The sequence below is a fragment of the Oryza sativa genome, chromosome 7 (genome assembly GCF_034140825.1).
Source record: "Oryza sativa Japonica Group chromosome 7, ASM3414082v1".
Lineage (NCBI taxonomy): Eukaryota > Viridiplantae > Streptophyta > Magnoliopsida > Poales > Poaceae > Oryza > Oryza sativa.
Window position 1 is genome coordinate 21162042 of NC_089041.1, and position 21937 is coordinate 21183978.

General features: G+C 39.0%; 3 protein-coding genes and 1 long non-coding RNA gene across 8 annotated transcripts; 3 read left to right on the top strand and 1 right to left on the bottom strand.

Annotated features, from left to right (window-relative positions):
- The first annotated feature begins 1756 nt into the window (after positions 1–1756).
- Positions 1757–7320, top strand: LOC4343463 (thylakoid lumenal 15.0 kDa protein 2, chloroplastic). Of its 2 annotated transcripts, none has more exons than XM_066312440.1 (6): positions 1757–2261; positions 3558–3661; positions 4870–4960; positions 5714–5782; positions 6387–6496; positions 6722–7320. In XM_066312440.1, the coding sequence occupies exons 1-6, from the start codon at positions 1988–1990 to the stop codon at positions 6785–6787; spliced, it is 714 nt and encodes a 237-aa protein (XP_066168537.1). In that variant the 5' UTR covers positions 1757–1987; the 3' UTR covers positions 6788–7320. The 2 variants fall into 2 exon arrangements, with proteins under 2 accessions (XP_066168537.1, XP_015645019.1); XM_015789533.3 differs by having other exon boundaries at positions 6939–7320.
- Positions 7321–8551: 1231 nt separating this feature from the next.
- LOC107276849 (cysteine-rich receptor-like protein kinase 15) lies at positions 8552–12086 on the top strand. 2 transcript variants are annotated; one of them, XM_066312582.1, is made up of 7 exons: positions 8552–9392; positions 10169–10305; positions 10408–10583; positions 10659–10869; positions 10964–11201; positions 11291–11441; positions 11660–12086. In XM_066312582.1, the coding sequence occupies exons 1-7, from the start codon at positions 8644–8646 to the stop codon at positions 11954–11956; spliced, it is 1959 nt and encodes a 652-aa protein (XP_066168679.1). In that variant the 5' UTR covers positions 8552–8643; the 3' UTR covers positions 11957–12086. The 2 variants fall into 2 exon arrangements, with proteins under 2 accessions (XP_066168679.1, XP_015647429.1); XM_015791943.3 differs by having other exon boundaries at positions 8553–9391; positions 10195–10305.
- Positions 9928–16847, bottom strand: LOC4343465 (uncharacterized). 3 transcript variants are annotated; one of them, XR_010742666.1, is made up of 7 exons: positions 16597–16847; positions 16056–16151; positions 12576–13528; positions 12345–12488; positions 11730–11841; positions 10368–10531; positions 9928–10277 (listed from the first exon to the last, which is right to left on the bottom strand). It is a non-coding gene; the product is annotated as an uncharacterized lncRNA (long non-coding RNA). The 3 variants fall into 3 exon arrangements; XR_003243265.2 differs by lacking the exons at positions 16056–16151; positions 16597–16847 and having other exon boundaries at positions 10368–10835; positions 12576–12716; XR_003243267.2 differs by lacking the exons at positions 16056–16151; positions 16597–16847 and having other exon boundaries at positions 10231–10277; positions 10368–10668; positions 12576–12716.
- On the top strand, positions 12666–16054 carry LOC4343466 (cysteine-rich receptor-like protein kinase 10). The gene is made up of 7 exons (XM_015791941.3): positions 12666–13452; positions 13965–14096; positions 14216–14397; positions 14672–14885; positions 14973–15210; positions 15404–15557; positions 15667–16054. Exons 1-7 carry the CDS (start codon positions 12666–12668, stop codon positions 15940–15942), a joined length of 1983 nt encoding a protein of 660 aa, XP_015647427.1. The 3' UTR covers positions 15943–16054.
- Positions 16848–21937: the final 5090 nt, after the last annotated feature.

The following is a 21937-nucleotide window of genomic DNA, read 5'->3' on the forward strand; positions in this document are numbered from 1 at the left end:
TATTGACTAGAGAGAGTAGTAGTCAACAATAGTAATCGTGTTCTTTTACCCCAAAATTTGGATGCAGAGATATGAACCTTACTCGTAGGCGTGTCTCAACATAAAAAACCTAATAGAATACTCTATACTACCTTTTAGGCCCTGTTTGATTTAGCTTAGAATTATTATAATCTAAATTATTAGGCGTAAGCTAAAACAAACAAGTAGATTATTATGGTAGATTATTATAATCTATAAGCCAGATTTTGCTATAATCCAATAATCTCCTCTAGAGGAGCTTTTTTCAGATTATTGAGTGGCTAAAGACTCACTAACCTTAGATGCCTCTAATAATCTAAAGAAATAAACAACACATAACTTATTTTATGTCAGCTTATTATAATCCAGCTTAAAGTAATCTAATTTAATAATCTAGATTATAATAATCTTAAGCTGAAACAAACAGAGCCTTAATTTCATAGAAATTGAACAAACCATCCTTCTACTTTCGATCATAAATATTTAACGGTTTAGGACAAAATGTTGTCAAACTTTTGTAATTTTGGCAATTATAATAAGTTTATAAATTCTAATAAGTCTTACGATATTATTATAATACTTTTAACAAAAATATATGTGTATACCATTTCTTTTATTTTTAAACTAAGCATTTTCAGAAATTAACTTTAATCAAAATTTAAAATATTACTCAAATTTTATCCTAAACATCAACTATTTATAATCAGAGGGCTAAAATAGTATGACCAACCCTCCTCACTTCTCTCCATAGGTTCGCCTCGTTGATTCTCCATTTCAATTTGATCAGCAATAATTTCTACTCTGGTTATAAGACGTTTTGACTTTGGTCAAAGTCAAGCTGCTTCAAGTTTGACCAAATTTATAGAAAAAATAAGAGTTAATTTTACTTTGAGCTATATTTTATTGCTAAAGTTTCACTTTGGACTACCATTTGTTCAATCTTTTCACTTTTCACTTTAGACTAGGTAACTTTGCCTTTGTTGCACAATGAACTACCCTAAACCACATCTTTAGTTCTTCGATGACTTCAAACAAATTGTTAACGACGTGCCAGTAAACTTTCATACTATTTTATAACCTGAAACTAAGGGAGTATATTATACTATTTTATAGGTCAAAAACTACTCCCTCTGTTTCATATTGTAAATCGTTTGACTTTTTTCTTGATCAAAATTCTTTAGGTTTGACAAGTTTATGAAAAAAAATAGCAACATCTACGGCACTAAATTAGTTTCATTAAATTTAACACTGAATATATTTTTATAACATGTTTGTTTTGTACTAATATTTATTTTTTCTATAAACATAGTCAAACTTAAAGAAAATATGATTAAAAAAAGTTAAACGAATTATAATAAGAAATGGAGGGAGTACATTGCTATATTCATTTCAAACCATAATTTTATAAGTAGTATAAAGAAACAGCTACCAAGTTAATCAGCGCCATCAATTATTTACCAATAGGGTTTGCTCTTAATAACGTTCTTTTATCACTTTGTGATGCAGATAGAGGTGCTGCAAACTAATAATTTGGCTTTTGGCTTCTGCTGAAGCAAGTGACGAAAATTTTCCATTATCTTAATTCTTAAAAAGTAAATAGCTGAACAATGAAAAGATTTTGAATAAGCCCAACTATTCATACAGGGGGAGGCTAGAATAGCCACGTCATCATTGTTTTGTGACCGTTGGATCCATCATTGCTGGTTTAGATGTCACCTGAAACTCTAATCCCCAATCCGGCAAATCCCACCCATCCTCGTCTTCTTCCAGGCCCCGCTTCCGCCACCTCCTCCGTTCCCGCCGGCTCGCCGCCGCCGCCTCTCCCAGCCGCTTCCCCTCGCCGCCGCAGCCTCCTATCCTCCCTAGTCCATCACCGCGCCTCCTTCTCCACCTCCTCCTCCAGTTGCGGGGGCTTGCGGCCCGCCTCGTCATCCCCGCGCGCAGCCACTCCCCCCTTCTCCGCCATTCTATGGCGACGAACATGGTTCTCCTTCCTTGCCACGCCCTTCGGATAACACCTTCCGGAGCATCCGCATTTGCGTCGTCGCCATTATCTGCTCGTCCAAGACCAATATTTGCTTCTTCCCTCGGCGGCCGCTGCTCCGCTTGTCGGACTCCGCCGCCCGCCGCCGCCGCCGCTTGCAGGGTTGCTGCTGCTTCTTGGGCCGGTGACCTCGGAAGAGCGGTGCCATGGAAGGCCGCGGTCTCCAGCGCGCTTGCCGTCGCCTTGTCCTTCACTTGCTGTAAGTTTCTTGGCCTTCGTCTTTGTTTCGCAGGAACTGAAGGGAACTGCATCTAAAAAATAAAAATAAAATAAGAATAAAACTGTACGGCTTGTTCGAAAAGAAAAGAAGCAATGATCCACCATTGAATAAATAAAGGATTGGGATGTGGAGAATCGCAGTATAATTGTTGCTGAAACGAACAGATGTGACTTTTTTTTAACAAGTCTGGACTGGTGGTTTTCTAGTTGCAATATGATATTCAAGAGTGGAGTGATCACTTTGTAATATGAATGGATAAAGCTATGAAACTGAATGTACCAGAGTACCACTAACAGAATACTGTAGCACAAGAAATGGAACTCAAGGTGCTTTTTTTGAAGAAAAGTAGTACAACTGTATACGTTGTTTTTATTTGTTTTGCTACTGCATAGTCCATGTAGTAAAATATGAGAATGGGAAATTCTATTCTGCATTTCAAAGACATCACAAAATTCCCTCAGTTCAGTGCTACTATGTTTCAGAAAATTGAAACCTTGTGTAACTTTTATTCCTAATGCATGTTCATGAGTGATAAATGCTGCCAAAATGATTGATATGTAAAATGACACTTAAAAGATTTGGTTTGGTCATGTGGATAAATGGCGTTCCAAAAATTTGGCCAATTAGTGCCACTCGAAAGATATTTCTGCAGAAAAATTCTATTATGATATTTCTATTGATTATTTATCCCCCTATTGTTTCTTCCTATCTGGATATTCTGCTACAACTTCTGCATTTAGTGGATAAATGGGTTACATAATAGAGTGTAGACTATAGGCCTACACAGAGTCTGGGTAAACCATGGAACGGCTCATGCAAAGGAATCTCTTGCCAAATATATCCAGGATTAATTTATTTACTGCAGTGATTCTGTCACTAGTCACAGCAGCTTGTCAAGCTGTGGTGTTGTACCTTCATGCTGGCAATGCATTGGCTGCTTGCCTGCTTGTAACAGCCAGACAGTGCATTCTGTATGTTCCTTGTCAGACACCCAGTTCAGATAGCAAAATGATTGGCATGGCAGTGGTAGGAGACTTACCGCTTACTAAATATTAGCAGGAGAAGATGGAAAATGGGAGGAGGCCTTTCTCTTTTCTGTTTGAGGTTTATGTTGTTTGGTCACTTTGAATTTTTTGGTATTAAAGTGGCATTTTGACCATTACATGTATTTGCAATGGCACATATAGAGTTCTCTGAAATATATAGTTTTTTGTATTTTTGTTAAGTAAAAAAGCTGTCAATGGAAAAATCTCATGCAGAATCTCGCACATGCAGTTGTTGGTATAGTTAATGCAAAGACTGGGGTCAACAAACCCGAATTGCTTCCCAAGGAATTCACCACCGTCATTGATGTTGCTGGTTTTCTCTCCCCAGGTCAGGTAAATTCAAACAACATATTCTATGAGATGTAGTTTTTCAGAACTAGTTACAAAAATTTAGTGTCCATTAAAAACACTGAGATGCAGATCATGACATTTAATGTCCGTTATGCACATGTTTCTCATCCGTACAGATCCAGAGCAGCTAAAACTCTGAGAATATAAGGCCCTGTTTAGATCCCACCCCAAAATTTTACACCCTGTCACATCGAATGTTTGAACACCTGCATGAAGTATTAGATATAGGCTAAAAAAATAACTAATTACACAGATTGCGACTAATTTGCGAGACGAATCTTTCAAGCCTAATTGCTCCATGATTTGACAGTGTGGTGCTACAGTAAACATTTGCTAATGATGGATTAATTAGGCTTAATAAATTCGTCTCGCGGTTTACTAACGGATTCTGTAATTAGTTTTTTTATTAGTGCCCGAACACCTCATGCGACATCCTATATAATATCCATATCCGATGTGACATGCCAAAACTTTACACCCCTGGATTTAAACACTCCCTAAAGCAGAAAGACAATACTTAATCACATTTCTTTAACCATAACTTCAGGGTAGCTCAGCTGTATTAAGTGCTTTAGTGTCGTAGGAACAAAAAAAGTTCTACCCTGCAGACTTGGAATTAAGCTTGCTGAATGCCTGAATCTCATATAACAAATCATGACTAGGATAATTTTCTGTAATAACTTGGTTAGGGAAATTTTGCTGTCAATGATTGACATCCCTTCACTGCAGAAACACAATAGTTGCATTCAAAAGCAACATATTTGACCCTAATTTCAGATCCTTTGTGGTGGAAAAAAGTGTTGCCTTCTTGTTCTTGTAGAACTCTGGCGTCTCATAAATGTGGAAGATAGGTGTATATATGGATACTGTTGTTCTATTTTAGTATAGGGCACTTGGATTTTGATTTAAATGCCATATTTTTTATTTTTTTATTTTTTGAGCAAGGGTATAGGCCCCCATTTCCATTACCAGAAATGAAATGCCATATTTTTTATTGCCATACATTCTTTATCAGCATTCTGTACAGACTTCCATGGGGGTAGAAGTAGAAATAATTGTCTTTTGGATGACTAGATCACATTGATTTGTATTTCAATGTGCACTTTTTGTCTTTGTACTCTATGTTTTGGTGGTTATAATCTAGATTATAATAGCTAGGAGCTATGTACTGAACCTGATTTTGTTCTTAGGAAAACCGTCTGCGTCAAGAAATAGAAGATCTTGAGAAAGATACAGGATACAAGTTGAGAGTTCTTGCACAAAATTATCCTGATACACCAGGTGCTTTTTGCTTCTGTTTTATTACATATAGTTATCCTTTGTTTGTGTTATCTAATTATACAATATATTTATAGATACATGGTAACATTGTGTGGCAACAATCGGACTTTGCCAATTTTGACCAATTTTATATCTAGAGTATCTCAAATCTCAACCAAGCCATATGGAAATGGCAGTATAATTTTTTTCTAATATATCGTTAGTTTATTACAAAATCAATAACCAACCTTATTTTTAAATGGTGATTCTAAAGCCAAAAATGGAATCTATTTTTGGACAACTGAGCCTGGTTTCTATACTACAGCTAACTTCGGTAACAGCTAAGTTCATAGTCATGGAGTGTATGTATGGCAAAGGTTCAGCTTCTGTCTCTTTAGGTCTGCTTTATGAGTTGAGCTTGGTAATTAACTCCTTGCAAAAGAAAAAAAAACTTGGTAATTTAATTCACTGGATCAACCGATTAAGGATCGCTGATGTGCTATGAGCCTATGATCTGAACTCGTTCCTCAGCAATCTTATGTCCTTTTTAGAAGTCTCTTGTATACTGTGATAATTTCTTTTAACCATTATTTCTCTCTTAGCAAAGGATGTACAACTAAGTTATGAATTGATTGCCAACTTAATTGCGATAATCTGTTGGCACATAGCTTTGTAATCCTCTCTGCTATTTAGAGCAGGATCCACTGGTTCGTATTATCATGTTGATATTTGTATAAAGTTGATTTACTTGCTTTATGGGCAATCTTTTTCCAGGGTTGGCTATCAAAGATTTTTGGCAAGTTGATGACCAGACAATCGTGTTTGTCGCCGATCCCACCTTCGGTGAGATACTTTTGGTTGAAAACACAGTTCTCCATATCTTTTTTTTTTCATCGCACACTGGATGAGTATAATGTTTTGGGTAGTAAGGACACAATAAATGTACATAATTTAATTAGGAAAAAAAGGAATCTAACTCTCAGAATTAAGGGTGAAAGTTTTAGGACTAGGGAAATTAGGAAAAACCGAGCCATGCTGGGATGAAGCATGTTGTTAAGAAATTCTCAGTGATGGCTGATGATCAATGAGCTTGCTAGTCCATGCAGTTGATGTCCTTACCATTTCTTGCTTGGCTCTTGCGAACAAATAATCTAGATGGTACCCAAGTTTACATGCTAGGTAGGGCATGATACCTATGATGTGATCTGGATCCATAAGACATATTGAGTTGTTCTTGCTGGTCTCGTGATACCAAGTGTTCATTCCCTAAAAAACGATCCCAAGTTTTACAAACCTCTGCATTTCTTGGATGTTAACACCTCATAACTGAGCAGCAAAACTTTGCACACCCAAAGTACCATTGTTTTTATTACAAAACTTTTGAAATTTGATCACTTGTCATGCACTCATGCTTATTAGCAGCACAATGATGTCTTTGTTTTGGCAGGAAACATTATAAATTTCAATGTTGGTGCATTAGTTGATTTAGACATTCCTCGGAGCTTTTGGAGTCGTGTTTCAGGGAAGTACGGAAACATGTTCTTCTGGAAAGAAAAGGTAACATTTTGTTATTCAATCTAGCAGTTAACAATAAATTACATATTCATAGTGATGTTTTTTTTTTGTCCTCCTGATTCTACAATTAGAAGAGCACTAAAATATGATCATTAGCAATGGAAACAGCACAAACTTTTAAAACCATCCAATAGAAACTATCCTGCAGTTACCTTTCAAATAACAAAATTCCTCCGACTGATCAGGTTCTCTCTTTTTGTGCTTCAGATTTTCCTTCCTTGTCTAAGCTGGTTTCAATGTCTGAATATTTTGAACAACAATGTAAATTGTTAGCAAAAATATAGTAAGCTCAAGTTTTTTTTGGACAAAATTTTATGTTTTGCCCTGTGAAATTGTGGATAACCATGCCAGTCCCTGCTTGGAAACTCTCTTCTAGTTTCTATATATGTTGTCCACACCATTGCCTTCTTGAAACATGGAACAGGGGGAGGATGCATCAATTGAAGCTGCTGTGATGGCCGTATCACGCTGTCTGAGAGAGCCCACTGGGGCAAATAACTGCTCTGAGGTTCTGTAGATGTGAAGACAAGCAAGTGCAACATATGTATAGAAGCGAAAAAAAAAGTCCAAGAGCTATACTAAATAGTACGAGGCCAAGGACCATTCAGGTTTCTTTTTTCAGTTGTACACATAAACTCATCATTTTGACTAATTCTGATTTTTTAGCAAGGATGAAGTCTCTCTTGTTAATAGATGCGAACTACTTTGAGATTTAGGGCCTGTTCACTTTGATGCCAAAAAAAAAAACCTATGTTGCTAAAATTTTGGCAAGATAATTATTTTGAATGTGTTCACTTTGTTGCTAACGTACATTCTACCAAATTTTGGTAACATCTGGTAGCGTTTAGATTGCATCCGAAGTTTTTACTACTACCCAACAGACGTGCTGTACCACCCTCTGTCACCTGATTGCTTCAAGCAGAGGCGGAGGCGGAATAGCCAAAATTTGGGCTGCGCTGGCCCATGCCGATTTTGGTCAGTACTGTGCAAGTTACCAAATTTCTAGTGTTTTTACCAAAATTTGGTAAGAAACTAAACATATACACAATTTTAGCAAATTTACCAAAAAATGGTAAGGTTAGAAATGACATCAAAGTGAACAGGCCCTTAAGACCAAATAAACTATTAACCCTTTTTAAGGAATAAGTTCATTTGCCTTCCCTCAACTTTACGTCTAGTCTGATTGATATGCCATGGGACCCAAGTTACACGGTTTTGTATAGTCTAGGAATGCCAATCAAACTCGTTGAGGGACAGCAAGTGAACTTATCTCTTGTTTTAATCATCTCCACATGGACAAATCCAGCCCACTCATGAGCAAAATCGGCCCACCTCTTATTTCACGTGAACAAAGTCTGCCCACCTCTTTCACTCCAACGAATTGGCCCACCTCTTTAATGTGAACAAAGGCAACCCACAAAGGAATAAGTTCACCACTGTGGTCTTTTTATCCCTTAACCACAATACCGAGTATTCCTCTGCCCTTCATCCCCGGTCCGACTCGCCACTGCTACCCTCCCATGTCCAACTCAACATCGCCACCCTCCCCCGATCCGGCTCACCACCGATGTCTACTTCCTTTTTTTTCTCTCACCTATCAGTTTTTATTTTCTCTTAATTTATTAAATGGGAAATAAAGGAGAACATTATCCAGTGTCAGAAATGGAGCCTCTATTGCCAATTTGTCACAAGTTATTCTCTTGCCAGTTTTTCATTGCAACAAGTATTATTTTTTTCATAAACATCCATGCTAATTGTTTATTATCATTTGCAATAAATCTACTTGCTATAAGTTTTCGCAGCAACGCGGCATAGTGCTATCTAGTTTTTTTTAATTCTAATGTTAAATAAGCGTCACGGTGAAAGCCACATGATTATTTTTTTAATTAGTATTTGATTAATCAAACACTAATAAAATCTTTCGTGGGGGAGACCAGTTTTCAGCATGTCATGCATTTTACGTGCAGGGGAGATCAATTTTCAACGTGCCACGCGGCCCACGCCGAACACAGCCAGTTGGCAGTATGCGCAGAAGAACACCAAAAATTCACAATTTTCCAACGGCCAGAACACGGCAAGTTGAAAACTAATTTGCCCAGCGCAGCGCATCCGTGTCCCCGGCCGCCACGATGCTTGCAGCTCTCCTAATCCTTCTCCTCTCCTCGCCGCCGTCGCCGGCGGCCGGCGACCGGTGGTTCTGCGGCAACGCCACGACGTACACGCCGAACAGCGCCTACACGTCGAACCGTGATTCCCTCGCCGCATCACTCATCGCCGGAGCCACGAAGCTGCACTCGGCTACCGGCGCCGCCGGCGCGGGCGCCGACAGGGTCTACGGCGCCGTGCTCTGCCGAGGAGACACCGCCGCCGCCGACTGCGGCGGGCGCCTCCGCGAGGCCTTCGCCGGCATCGTCAACGGCACCAGCGTGTGCGCGCTCCGCAGGGACGTGGCGCTCTACGACGAGCTGTACCACCTCCGCTTCTCCGACCATGACTTCCTCTCCGCCTTCAGCAACTCGCCGGAGTGGGTCGACGTCACCAACCTGAACACCGCGCCGGCCGCCGACGCCGAGCGGTTCGAGGAGGTCGTCGGCGAGCTCCTCGGCTCGCTCGCCGACGCGGCGGCGAGGCGACCGGAGAGGTACGCGGCGGGCGATGCGCCGTGGCCGTCCCGGGAGAGGGACCGGACTGTCCGGACGGTGTACGGGCTGGCGCAGTGCACGCGGGACATGCCGCCGGAGCGCTGCCGGAGTTGCCTCGACGGCGTCGTCGCCGAGAGGCGGCGGAAGATCGGCGGCGGCACGATGGGCGGCGCGATCCATGGCGTGAGGTGCTCGCTGCGGTACGAGACGGACACCCAGTTCTTTACCACTCCAGGCAAGTTAATTAGTATATAGCAATACTAATTGAGCAGTATTAAGTATTAACATCCTTCACCCAATCTGAACGAACATTATGAAAGTAACGGCTCCTTTGAAATGCATGATTTTTCAAAAGACAAAAATAAGAAAAAAAATACATGTTTGAAATGTCGTAGCACCTCAAATCCAATAGATTGAAATAAAGCAAGAGAGCTACTAGAATGACCGTTTGGATGAAGCCTATGAAAAGTGCATGAATGAAAACGATCCCCCCAGTCGTTCAAAAAAAAAAAGAAAAGAAAAAGAATCCTCATAGGAAAATTTTCCATAGGGTTGAATTTCTCCAAAATTCCTTCAATAATCCAGTCTTCCAAAGGAGCCCCAAGGTCATGACTCCATTTACTGTGTTATTCTAAAAATATAATTCCATTTGGCATTTTCCATATACCTTGAATTCTATTTACTGTTTTTGTCTTCAGAGTAGTTGGACCATGGATTGGCTAGATAAACCTCTAAAAAAACAATTTTGCTTTCAGGCTGCTGAATGCATACTAAATATAAAAAGGACTGCATGCTACTCTGCTTGCCAAATATGTATATTTTACATGTATATATTGACTGAAAGTTTAAGATGAATCCTTTCGGTATGGTACAAATTAAGATTCAATTTAGCTGATCAATTTGGCCAAAAAGAAAGAAACGAACACTTGAATCCAACCGTAAGGCACACTATCTTAGCAAAATTCAGGAGCTAAGTCTTTGATATTGTAGAACTGATTCATTCACTACATGTAAACCATTCTATGTTTCAAAATTCAGGGCAAAAGAAGGGACATGCAATCTTGATCATTGCTACTGTTTACTCTCTTTCCATCATCTGCACACGCCTGTTTTTCTGTTTCCTAAGCATAAGAAGAAAACAAAAAAGAGGTAAGCAAATGAATAACAGTACATGATACTGGCAGCTAAAATACTAGATCATTTCTACTTACTTCAGTTACATGCAAGAACTAATGAAGGATGTGCATCTAGTGAAAATAAACTTGATGGAGCAGACCACAGACATGGATGAAGTTATGCGGCTTTGGAAGATAGAAGATGCTGGTTCAGAGTTCTCCTTGTATGATTTTTCCCAGCTTGCTGATGCTACAGACAACTTCTCAGCCAATAACATATTAGGCGAGGGTGGCTTTGGCCCAGTTTACAAGGTACTTTCTTGTAACAGTATCATCTAATTCTGATGGCATCATATGTATGTAGGATTTCATTGATGAAATTTACAGGGGCTGTTTCCTGATGGACAAGAGTTAGCAATAAAAAAACTTGGTGCACAGTCAAGACAAGGTCTAGTGGAGTTCAAAAATGAGATCCAGCTTGTAGCAAAACTTCAGCACAAAAACCTTGTTAGGTTGCTCGGTTGCTGTGTTCATGAGGAACAGAAGATACTGATCTACGAATATCTGCCCAACAAAAGCTTGGATCACTTCATTTTTGGCATGTTTTACTCCCTAGCTATTGATAAAAATTGCATTTATTCTCGTGTGTAGTACAAGTATTAAACCTTGAGCCTGCATTATATTGCTTGTAGATCCTATCAGACGGACATCACTAAACTGGAAAACACGAAGAAAAATAGTTGAAGGAATAGCCCAGGGGCTTCTATACCTTCACAAGCATTCACGGCTAAGAATCATCCATAGGGACTTGAAAGCAAGCAACATTCTGTTGGACTCTGAGTTAAACCCTAAAATTTCTGATTTTGGGATGGCAAGGATATTCCCATCGGATGCCTCTCGAGCAAAAGCAAGCAGACTTGTGGGAACATTGTAAGAGCAAGAAACTAGAAATGCTAGTAGTTACTAAAGTTTCTACCTACACATTTGCTTTCTAACTCTACTGCATGCCATCTTGTCAGTGGCTACATGGCACCTGAATATGCATCTGAGGGCCTTATCTCAATCAAATCAGATGTTTTCAGTTTTGGTGTCCTGCTTCTTGAAATTATGAGTGGAACGAGGAGTGCAGGTTTTCAGCACTATGGAGAATTTCAAAATCTTCTTGAATATGTAAGCAATTGAATTGGCAGAAAAAAAATGTTCCTCACATATCTATTACTGTTGAGGGGTGGTTGTAGATCATTATCCAGTTTTCTTTTCCATAAATCATAGGGATAATTTCCCTTCCTTGCTCTGATTTATTGAATTTGAGTTTGCATTTGTATCCAATAACTGAAGAAATATATGGATATTCCTACCATCACACTTAGCAATTATTTTTTTTTCAGGCATGGGGAATGTGGAAAGACGGAAGATGGTGTGATTTCATTGATCAATCATTTGGTGATGAATACGAACCTGGAGAAATGATGAAATGTCTTGTGGTGGCACTAATGTGTGTTCAAGAGAAATCAGCGGAGCGCCCCACCATGTCTGATGTTGTTGCTATGCTTAGCAGCGATGACATCCCCTTAACGGAACCAAAGCAACCAGCTTACTCACATATCAGATTAGATGTATCAGTAGATGTCGATGTATCGTGCAGCAGAAATGATATAACCATCACCCTTACTGATGGTAGATAGTACAATAGATATACACTAGCAAGGTGTGGGCTAGTGGTATTGGTCTTCTTGCACTAATTAATTAGATAGGGCATTGTTTGTAATCTATTGCTCATATTCCATACGTAACCAGATTTTCCATGTTATCATATATACGTGTTTCAAAATTATCAGTAAATATACATTTAAGTCTCCAAAAACATTCCACAAAATATTATCATAAACCTGCTGGAAAGAACTTGACAATTCCAAAATACCAGAACAGATAGACTTGTGCAGAATATTCAAAAAGACGTAGTCATTGACACAGCTAGCAATTTTAGTTTTTTTTTTCACAACTTAATTAAGATATATTTCCCGGCTTGTATGGAAGTGCAAATCTGAAACCGACTTGGAAAGTATGACACACCTGTATAGAGGAAGTCCACAGCCGATGATGGAGGAAAGTGAATGTCAGGTTCCCAGATCGAATAATCGCTGTTTCTGGAGCTATCCCTCCTTGAAACATCACCATCTGCCAAATCCTATTTCAAGGAAAAGTCTAACTACAACTCTGCAAGTCAATTTCACCTTTAGTCTTAGCAATCATTTTCTTCAAATAATTCAATGAAATCAAAGTTCAAGGAGTTGAATTCCATACCTCTTGGTAGACAAAACCAAGATGGTATTTGGAACTCATCCATGACGATCCACAAGCAAAGCTTTTCCATTGCTCTCTAGTTACTGCAGTATGCTGCTATTGTCTCTCCTAGTTCTCTTCATCTCCTGCCCAGCACCATCTGTCGGCCAGGAACTCTGCAGTGACTATAATGGCGCCATTTACATGCCAAACAGTACCTACAAATCCAACCTTATCTCCCTTGCCGCAACGCTCATTGCTAATGCCACAGAGCTGCACTCAGCTACTGGCATGGCCGGCACAGGCCTGGACAAAGTCTATGGTGCAGTTTCTTGTCGAGGCGATTCTGATGGCTCCGATTGTCGCAAGCACCTAACTGAGGCCCTTGATGCAGCCATCAACAGCAAAAACAGCAACTCTTACTCTCCCAAGGCCATGACCAAGAAGGTGACCTACTATTACAACCAAGACCAGGCCAGGATACACTTCTCCAACCAGGATTTTATCTCCAGCTTCACAAATGTGCCGGAGTGCACTGTGAATACTAACCTGAATGCTGTGACAGCTTCTGTGGCTAAGCAATTTGAGGATCTTGTCACCAAGGTGCTGCGTGCACTTACTGATGCTGCAGTGAGTCGACCAGAGAGGTATGCAGTAGGCAAACAGAGGTTTGAGGAGACAGGACAGACGGTGTATGGGCTAGTGCAGTGCATGCAGGGCATGCCATCGGAGCAATGCATGAACTGCCTGGATGGTATCATCTCAGGCAGGCAGAGCAAGATTAGCACTACCCAGATGGGAGCGGCCATTCTTGGGGTGTGGTGCACACTGAGGTATGAAACGGATACACAGTTCTTCACTGATACCAAGATGCTACTGCTGGATGTGCTCAAGAAAAGTACGTTACCCTGCACGGTTCCATTCATAAAGAATTTTGCATTCTCTTGACCATTCAAGTATTCAAACCAATCAGCCTACGAGGATTACAATAAGGAAAAAAATCATTTTTTTCATTAAATAAACGAAATCACTAGCCTGATTTTATCCAAAACAGACTTGGATTCGAAACAAGAGGTGCTTGCATGAGGTAAATTTCTTTGGGATTTTCTGGAAAGTTTTGATGGAAAATTGCCCCTTATCCAAACATATCCTATAGTAAATGGCTACAAACAAAATCCTAGTTCACTGTACTTTTTAAGAATGAACCAACACCTTGCTCCACCATCCAGGTTTCCATAGCCATGGTGCTGGAGACGAGCTTGACAAAAAGAATAAATTGTTATTTGGTTTCTCTATAATTCATGTTGAGTGAAGAGGCATTTTTCAGTGGTTAGAATTGTCCCATCAATATGTTGTTGCTTTAACATGTGCCTTTTGGCACTATCAAACTATAACTCAATCGTTTTATAGGTGAACATACAGGCAAGAAAGCATTTTTTCGACGAGAAAACACAGCCTTGGTTAGTATTGGAGGGTTCATACTTGTAGTATCCATTTCTTGTTTGCTTTTCCATAGATGGATCAAAACACAACAACATAGAGGTATGTATTAGCAATTTAGCACAGCTCTAATTTTCCACTGCATGATACCACTGTTTATTTTCTGACAAGTGTATCAGATTCAAGATCCAAAAACATGATATATCATTATCATTTTTCAGAACAAGCATTATCTAAATTACGACGGCTGTCATTGGCGATAAAAACTGTAATATATCTATGGAGGACAGAAGGAACCAACTCGGACTTTTTCCTGTATGATTTCTCCCAGTTAAAAGAAGCAACAAATAACTTCTCAAATGATAACAAACTGGGACAAGGTGGCTTTGGTACTGTATATAAGGTGGCTATGAACTTAAATTGCAAACATATTCTTACTCATACCATTCATAAAATAAGAAACGGTCAGCTGTTGACTGTTTATTCCAAATATAGAAATTATTCGTGAATTGCATTCTATTAGTTACCTACTATAAACATCAAGATTTTGCCCTTACGATAATTTAATTATTTTCCCCACTTGTTGAAAATATGTATAGCAATGCACTTTTATAACATAAAACCAGTTGCGAAGTGATGGGGAAAAAACTAACATTTTTTTCTTCTATCAATCTTAGGGGCAATTGAGCAGTGGACTTAAAATAGCAGTCAAGAGACTAGAAACATGTTCTTTACAAGGTTTACTGGAGTTTCAAAATGAAACCCAACTTATAGCAAAGCTTCAACACAAAAATCTCGTCAAGCTGCTGGGCTGCTGCACTCAAGGAGATCAAGAAAAAATTCTTGTATATGAATATATGGAAAACAAAAGCCTAGACTACTTCATCTTTAGTGAGCCCTTTATTTTCTATGTGCTCGAATGTGATGCTGTTTATAATTTATACTAAATGTTAACTAATAATTGCAAATGTTCTGCAGGTAATGTAAAGGGAGCACAACTAAACTGGTCTAAACGTCTTCACATAATTGATGGGATAGGGCAAGGACTTCTTTATCTTCACAACTTTTCACGGTTATGTGTTGTTCATCGGGATTTGAAAGCCAGTAACATTCTCTTGGATAGTACTATGAATCCAAAAATATCTGATTTTGGGATGGCCAGAATATTCTATTCAAATATGGCAGAGTCCAATACCACCAGAATAGTGGGCACACAGTAAGAACATAGTAGCACATCCATTTTGTTGCGCATCATATTGAGATTTGAGATATGCTTCTTTCTTCTTCTTTTGGGGGTTGTGTGTATTTTCCTTGGGGGAGGGGGGGCATGCATGAAGCATCCAATCAGCAATATTTAAATTCTATCTTTTTCATCAGTGACAAGTATCGATTTTGCTTCCTTCACACAGTGGCTACATACCTCCGGAGTATGCATTTGAGGGGGTTTGCTCAATCAAGTCAGATGTGTTTAGCTTCGGTGTGTTAATTTTGGAAATAGTAAGTGGGAAGAGGACAGCCCACTTCTATCAACACAATGGAAAGCTATATAATCTCATTTCATTTGTGAGTACTGATACCCCAAATCCTGATTTACTTTTCTATCATACCAGTTGTTTCTATAATGAAGTGCGCATGACACTTATTTAACGAAAGCACACTATTCTGGTATTAGGCTTGGCAACTTTGGAGAGATGGAAAATGGGGTGATCTGATTTATTATCCTCCAGGGAATAAACATCAAGAGATAGAAAGGTGCATTCATGTTGCGCTTTTATGTGTTCAAGAAAGTGCAGAATTTCGACCGGCTATGGAGCGGGTTGTCACGATGCTAAACACCAAGAATGTGAGCTTACCCATGCCTATGCAACCAGCTTACTTCAATGTAAATCCTAGCGAGGAAGAAGTTTCATCATGCAACATTACTGTAAGCATCACATTAGAAAGGTAGGACCACATAGCCAACAATGTTTTTCACTACAAAGTTGTTCTCAATGCTGTTAAAGATACAAGTTATATTAAAAAAAATGTTTACATCTAATATAGTGATTTGAGATTGCTTACATTTGTTGGGCTGAACTTCTTTGGATTGAATCTTCATTGCCCCTTAAGGCACGGAGCATTCTTGATCCTATGCTAGTTGTCCATTCCTAGAATAAACTGCACAGGAGGAGTATAGAGGAAGCAAAGCAGCATATAGGTCAGTAGCTGTTACCAGCGAGGTGGCTGTAGTTACAGCTGATAGTAAAATGGCCCCGCAAAAAAAAAAAAAAAAAAAAAAAAAAAAGCTGATAGTAAAATGGAATTGGCAATCAACCGAAGAATAGTCGCGCTTCCTAGCTATCCCCATTCGAGAGAGTTACCACGAAAAGGGACTCCTACCAATTAATAGCAGAAGATTTGCAATTCCTAAAGCCATCTCGCACCTATCCAAGTTACAGTTTTGCTGCCGCGCCATCGATCTCTCGCCCTCACCCGCAGAAAAGATAAGATAATATCATCCATTCGCTATCCCTAGCCAATCTAATCCCAAAAAGTGAAATCGCGACGTCTCGATGTTCAATTCGAAAAGCAGAACAACAATAATGCAGCTGCAGAGACGAACCTGCGGTGTGCTTCCCACCCCCCCCCCCCCCCTCCCCCCTCTTCTCGTCCAGCTAGGCGAGGTTCGGCCGCGCGCGCGCGCGCGCAGCGCGGACCTCGGAGGCCCGGATCCGCCGTCACGGTGGGGGTGCTTCGCCGGTGGAGCTCGCCGCCTCGCCGGCGCCGGCGCCGGCGCCCTCAAACCCTTGCGCCGCCGGCCAATGCAGCCATCCTGGGCCCAAAACCGCCATGGATGACGAAAGGCGACAGGCCGAAGAACATTTGTTGGGCTGGCGGGCGTGACGTAAGCGACGCCGGCCCATTTTTGGTGGTCCTTTCTCTTGCATCTTGCCAAAGCGAAACATCCAATCCAACCGTGTCAAAAAAAAAAAAAAAACCAAACATCCAACCACTGCCATTGATTTTATAATAAAATAAATTAAAATGGTTCATATCAGAGCTCCTCTAGCGAGGAGACCAGACACCCCTTTGTGAGTTTGGTTAGGGTGTAAGTTTTAAGCTCGGGTCACACATGAAGATTGATACAAAGAAGTATACAGATTCGGACCGTATGGGTGCATAATACCATACTCCCGTGTGCTCTCTATGGATGATCAAAGTGTTTATAATATGAAAACGATGAGATATTATAAGTAAGAGAGGATGAGTCCTTCACTGAGTCTAAAGTTAACTTAGCTATTCTAGTTGTTTGAATCATTTTCTCGGTGGCATAGATCATGCTTTTATACGTAAAGGGAAATCCATAATGCCAATGCATGCACGCAGGAGTGAGACCCAGCTCCACTGAATTTGTTTGCTTAGTTTTGTCACTGTCCCTCCAAGCGAGCCGACTAGATGTGATGGACACACCTACTAACTGACAAGTGGAATAGAGATACAAAAGTCTTCATCATGACTGCCACACGGGCCCACCTGTCAGCCACCGCAGCTAGTGTAAGGGGGCTCATGAGGTAAACATCGAGGGCATGCCATGTTGCGCACCTTTTTTCTCTAGGGCGACATGGCGCATGAAGGACAACATGCACCGTCACGTCTCTCACATCGCTGGTGAGTTGTGCACAGGGATTTGTACCGCCCTGCAACTAATATGGAGTGACGGTATAAAGAAACCCATAGGACGTGTCAAATCCCCTTAATGGGAGTAGGATGGATCTTTCTGGGGAAAGCCTAGGTCCTGCAAGTGTCCTCGGGGCCCTGATTAGACCTCGCGGTCTCGAGGCGTTGAAGGCTTGTCCCAGGGCTACCGCTGTGCTCGGGTCACCCCGTGTGCTTGGAGCCACAAATGTCATCGTGTGTGGACTTCTTTTCATATCGGGGGAATTAACTTAGTGGACTCTTCAGCAAGCTTCCCGAATATATCGTTGTTGAAGTAGTTCGAGGTGTATCTGCTTCAGTTGCCCAAAGATGTATATCTTGTACATCTCCATGCTCTTCTTCAGCACCTTAAAGATACAGATCTTGTACGTCTCGATAAGGCTCGCATTGCCCTAGGCATTTGAGGGAACGGGAACCCTCGTTCCCACTTCCCCGATAGATCATATTGAAATAAGTCCACATTAGTTACAACTTACAAACTCTAAATGTAAAAAAAAAAGTATTTTGTGAAACACGGTACGGACACGTACACTCATATACACATGCGTACACTCACCCTTCTAAATATACACACGGTCCATATAAGCACCTCCTCTGTGGATTGGTCAACACATCTTAAAATTAACAAAGTCATCGCTAGTGCCTTGTTATTGACGGGTGCTTAATTTGTATACCGTTGAAAGAATAAATATTCGAGTCATGCCAAGTATAAAATTTAAACCTAAATTTAACTAAATCTATTATATCTATAAAGTAATAGAAAAAGAAGCCTCCACGTTCGCTCTCACAGTCTAGAAATCCATGTTAATCGGAAGAAAATAAGAAAAAAAATAAAAATAGAAGGGTATTAGGATTAGGTTTTGTGTAAACGGAAAAAAAACAAAGAGTAAACGGACAAAAAAAAAATTCCAATCGGACAAGAAAGATAAAAAGTGAAAACGGACAAGAGAAATAGAAATTCCAATATTTGTCTCTATCTCTACTATTTAAAAAGCTATTTAAAAAGCAAAAGAAGTTTCCGTTGTCCGTGTAAAGAAAAGGGCGAAAAAAAAGTCCGAGCGACAAGGAAAAAGGAAACACCATCCGTAAAAAAAACGGTGGAAAAAAAGCCGGCTGTAAAAAAAACTAAAAAGGTGGAAAACAATCCGATCTGGATGCAACCGAAAAAAAAACAAACGCCGTAAAAAAAAGCCAAAATAAACGAAAAAAAAATCCGATCTCTACTCAACACGAAAAACGGAAAAAAAAAGGAAACGCCACCGTAAAAAAAGAGAAAAATTCCCATGGAAACAACGGTGAAAAAAAACGCCGTCTGTAAAGAAAATAAAAAAAGTCGGATCTGGATGCAACAAAAAAAAAGGAAAAAAACACCGTCCAAAAAAGCCAAAAGAAAAGGAAAAAAAAATCTGATCTCTATGTCTCTAATCTTCTCTACTATTATAAAAATTAAAGATGTTTTTGTCGGTATTTTGGTACGTCATCTGTGTTTAAATCGGTTTTAATTTTATATTTCTATTTTAATCTATATCTCTACTAAAAATAAGAAATTTCTGTCGTCTGTTGAAAAGAAAGAAAGAAAAGTCCGACTCAAAAAGGTAAAAAAAAATAAAAAGTCCGACTCAACAAGCGATAAAAAAAGCTTCTGATGTAAGTAAAAAAAAAACATCTCATCATAAAAAAGTCCAACTCAAAAAGGTAAAAAAAGAAATAAAAAGTCCGACTCAACAAGATAAAAATAAAAAGCTTCTGTTGTAAGTAAAAAAAACATCTCATCGTAAAAAAATATTGTCCGACTCCCGTAGAAAAAGGAAAAAAAGTCTCCCAGTAAAAAAAAGTCCGTTTGGTTTTTTTGGCACCGGGTATTTTTTTCCCGATTTGTGTTGCACGCGAAAGAGTTTTGTATGCTCACACGCTAAGTCTTTTGTTTTTTTTTCCGGCCTTTTTAAACCGATCTATTCACAGCGCGCCTCCTGGGCGCCTTTGGTTTTTTTTGTAATTTTTTTTCACCGGTTTTTTCTCCCATGTGCTTTTTGTTTTCTCATCGGTTTTTAAATCCGATCTGTTCGCCGCACGTCTTCCGACTTAAATCTAGCACTCTGCGTCGCCACTATATTGATCGTATGTTTTCTCCTCCAATTTGATTGAAAAATCGATTCCCCATTCCTCTCTCATCATTTTCTCCATGATTTTCCTTTCGATTCGGCTTTAATTCGAAAAAACAAAAAATAGAAGGGTATTAGGATTAGGTTTTGTGTAAACGGACAAAAAAAAACAAAGATTGGGTGTGGTGTAAATGGACAAAAAAAAAGTTGGAAATGGACAAAAAAAATTTGGAAACTGACAAGAAAGATAGAAAAAAGTGAAAATAGACAAGAAAAATAGAAATTCCAATGTTAATCAAGAAAAAGAGAAAAAAAACCATTGGGTCATAGTAGATCCAGATTATAACAGTTTAGATTTAATATAGGGTGTGTTTAAATTCCAAAAAAATTTGGCGAAAAACATCACATCAAATGTTTGTACATGTGTATGGAGCATTAAATGTGGACGAAAAAACCAATTGCACACTTTGCATGTAAATTGCGAGACGAATCTTTTAAGCCTAATTATACCATGATTTGATAATGTGGTGCTACAGTAAATATTTGCTAATGACGGATTAATTAGGCTTAATAAATTCTTCTCGCAGTTTACAGGCGGAATCTGTAATTTGTTTTGTTATTAGTCTATATTTAATACTTCAAATGTGTGTCTGTATACTTCAAAATTTTTACACCTAAACAACTAAACATGGCCATAATAGTTATATAACTAATATAAATCTTTTTCTTACGAAAGCTTAAAGTAACTATAGAAATCGGAGTAAAAAAAGCTTGAGATGGAAACGACCAAACAAACCACATGCACAAAGTTTCTTTCTAATTTAACCAATTGGATTAAGAACTAATGCATTAACTTATTTAAGTAATAAGGGCATGTTTAGATCTGCTGTCAAGTTTTTTCACCATGTCACATCGAACGTTTCAACACCTATATGAAGTATTAAATAAAATAACTAATTGCACAGATTGCGACTAATTTGCGAGATGAATCTTTTAAGCCTAATTGCTACATGATTTGACAATGTGGTGCTAGAGTAAACATTTACTAATGATGGATTATTTAGGCTTAATAAATTCATCTCGCATTTTATCAGTATATCCGATGTGACAGGGCAAAAATTTTCACCCCTGGATCTAAACACAGCCTAAAAAAAATTAGACTCCGCGTTTGCTCTCATGGCCTAGAAATTCTCATATTAATCGAAGTCCATATAGAAAAATAATTTACATAGATAATTAAAAATAATGAATATTGGAAGAGAAGGCTAGAGTTCATATTGGTGTACAATTTATAACTAATTGAAATACGAAATCAGAGAAAAAGAATAATAGAGTTCATATAGAAATACAATTTTAAATAGCTGAAATTCAAAATTAAAAAAAGAATATTGAAAGAAAAAACTAGAATAATTTAGAACTAACTAAAATTTGGAATTAAAAAAAGAAAATAGAAGTAGACGTTTGAGTCTGTATAGAAATACAATTTATAACCTTAATTTATAAAAATAAAAAATAAAAAATATTGAAATCAGAATTTACAATCTATATAAAAATACAATTTAGAAAAAAAAAAATGAAAAATTAGAATAGAAAATAAGAAATATTGGTAGCAAGCTGCGCAGTTTGTGCGGGCTACTATGCTAGTTATACTAAAGACTAAGATCCCTGATCAATCTATTCAGTGGTCAGGTCTCCTTTTTTAAGTTAGTGTGGAACTTTCTCAGAATGAACTCCGATTAGTTTAGTTATATGTAGGTAGTTAGCTAAGATGCTACATCCATACAACACCGAATACGACGTACTACTCCACATGGTCTATCACTCTTTCTACCAGCTTTTGTAGGTCAGTTCGCAAAAACATAAAGGCTAAAAGCTCTTCGAAGAAGAGCAAAAGCTTTGCGTCGAACTGTCGAAGCTCTCCTTTTTTTTTTTTTTCTTTTAGTTACCCAAAACAACGTGATTCACACATCGTTCTCTGCTCTGCAGTCTTTGGGTCTCAATAGTGGAAGGGAGAGATGGAGAGAGCGACGGATTTGGACCCATGCAACCCGACACGGTGACCGGTAACTAACAGTGACATCTGAATCATTCAATTCGATGATAAATATATATCTATCCCCTAGCAGGCAGGCTAGCATCGACTTT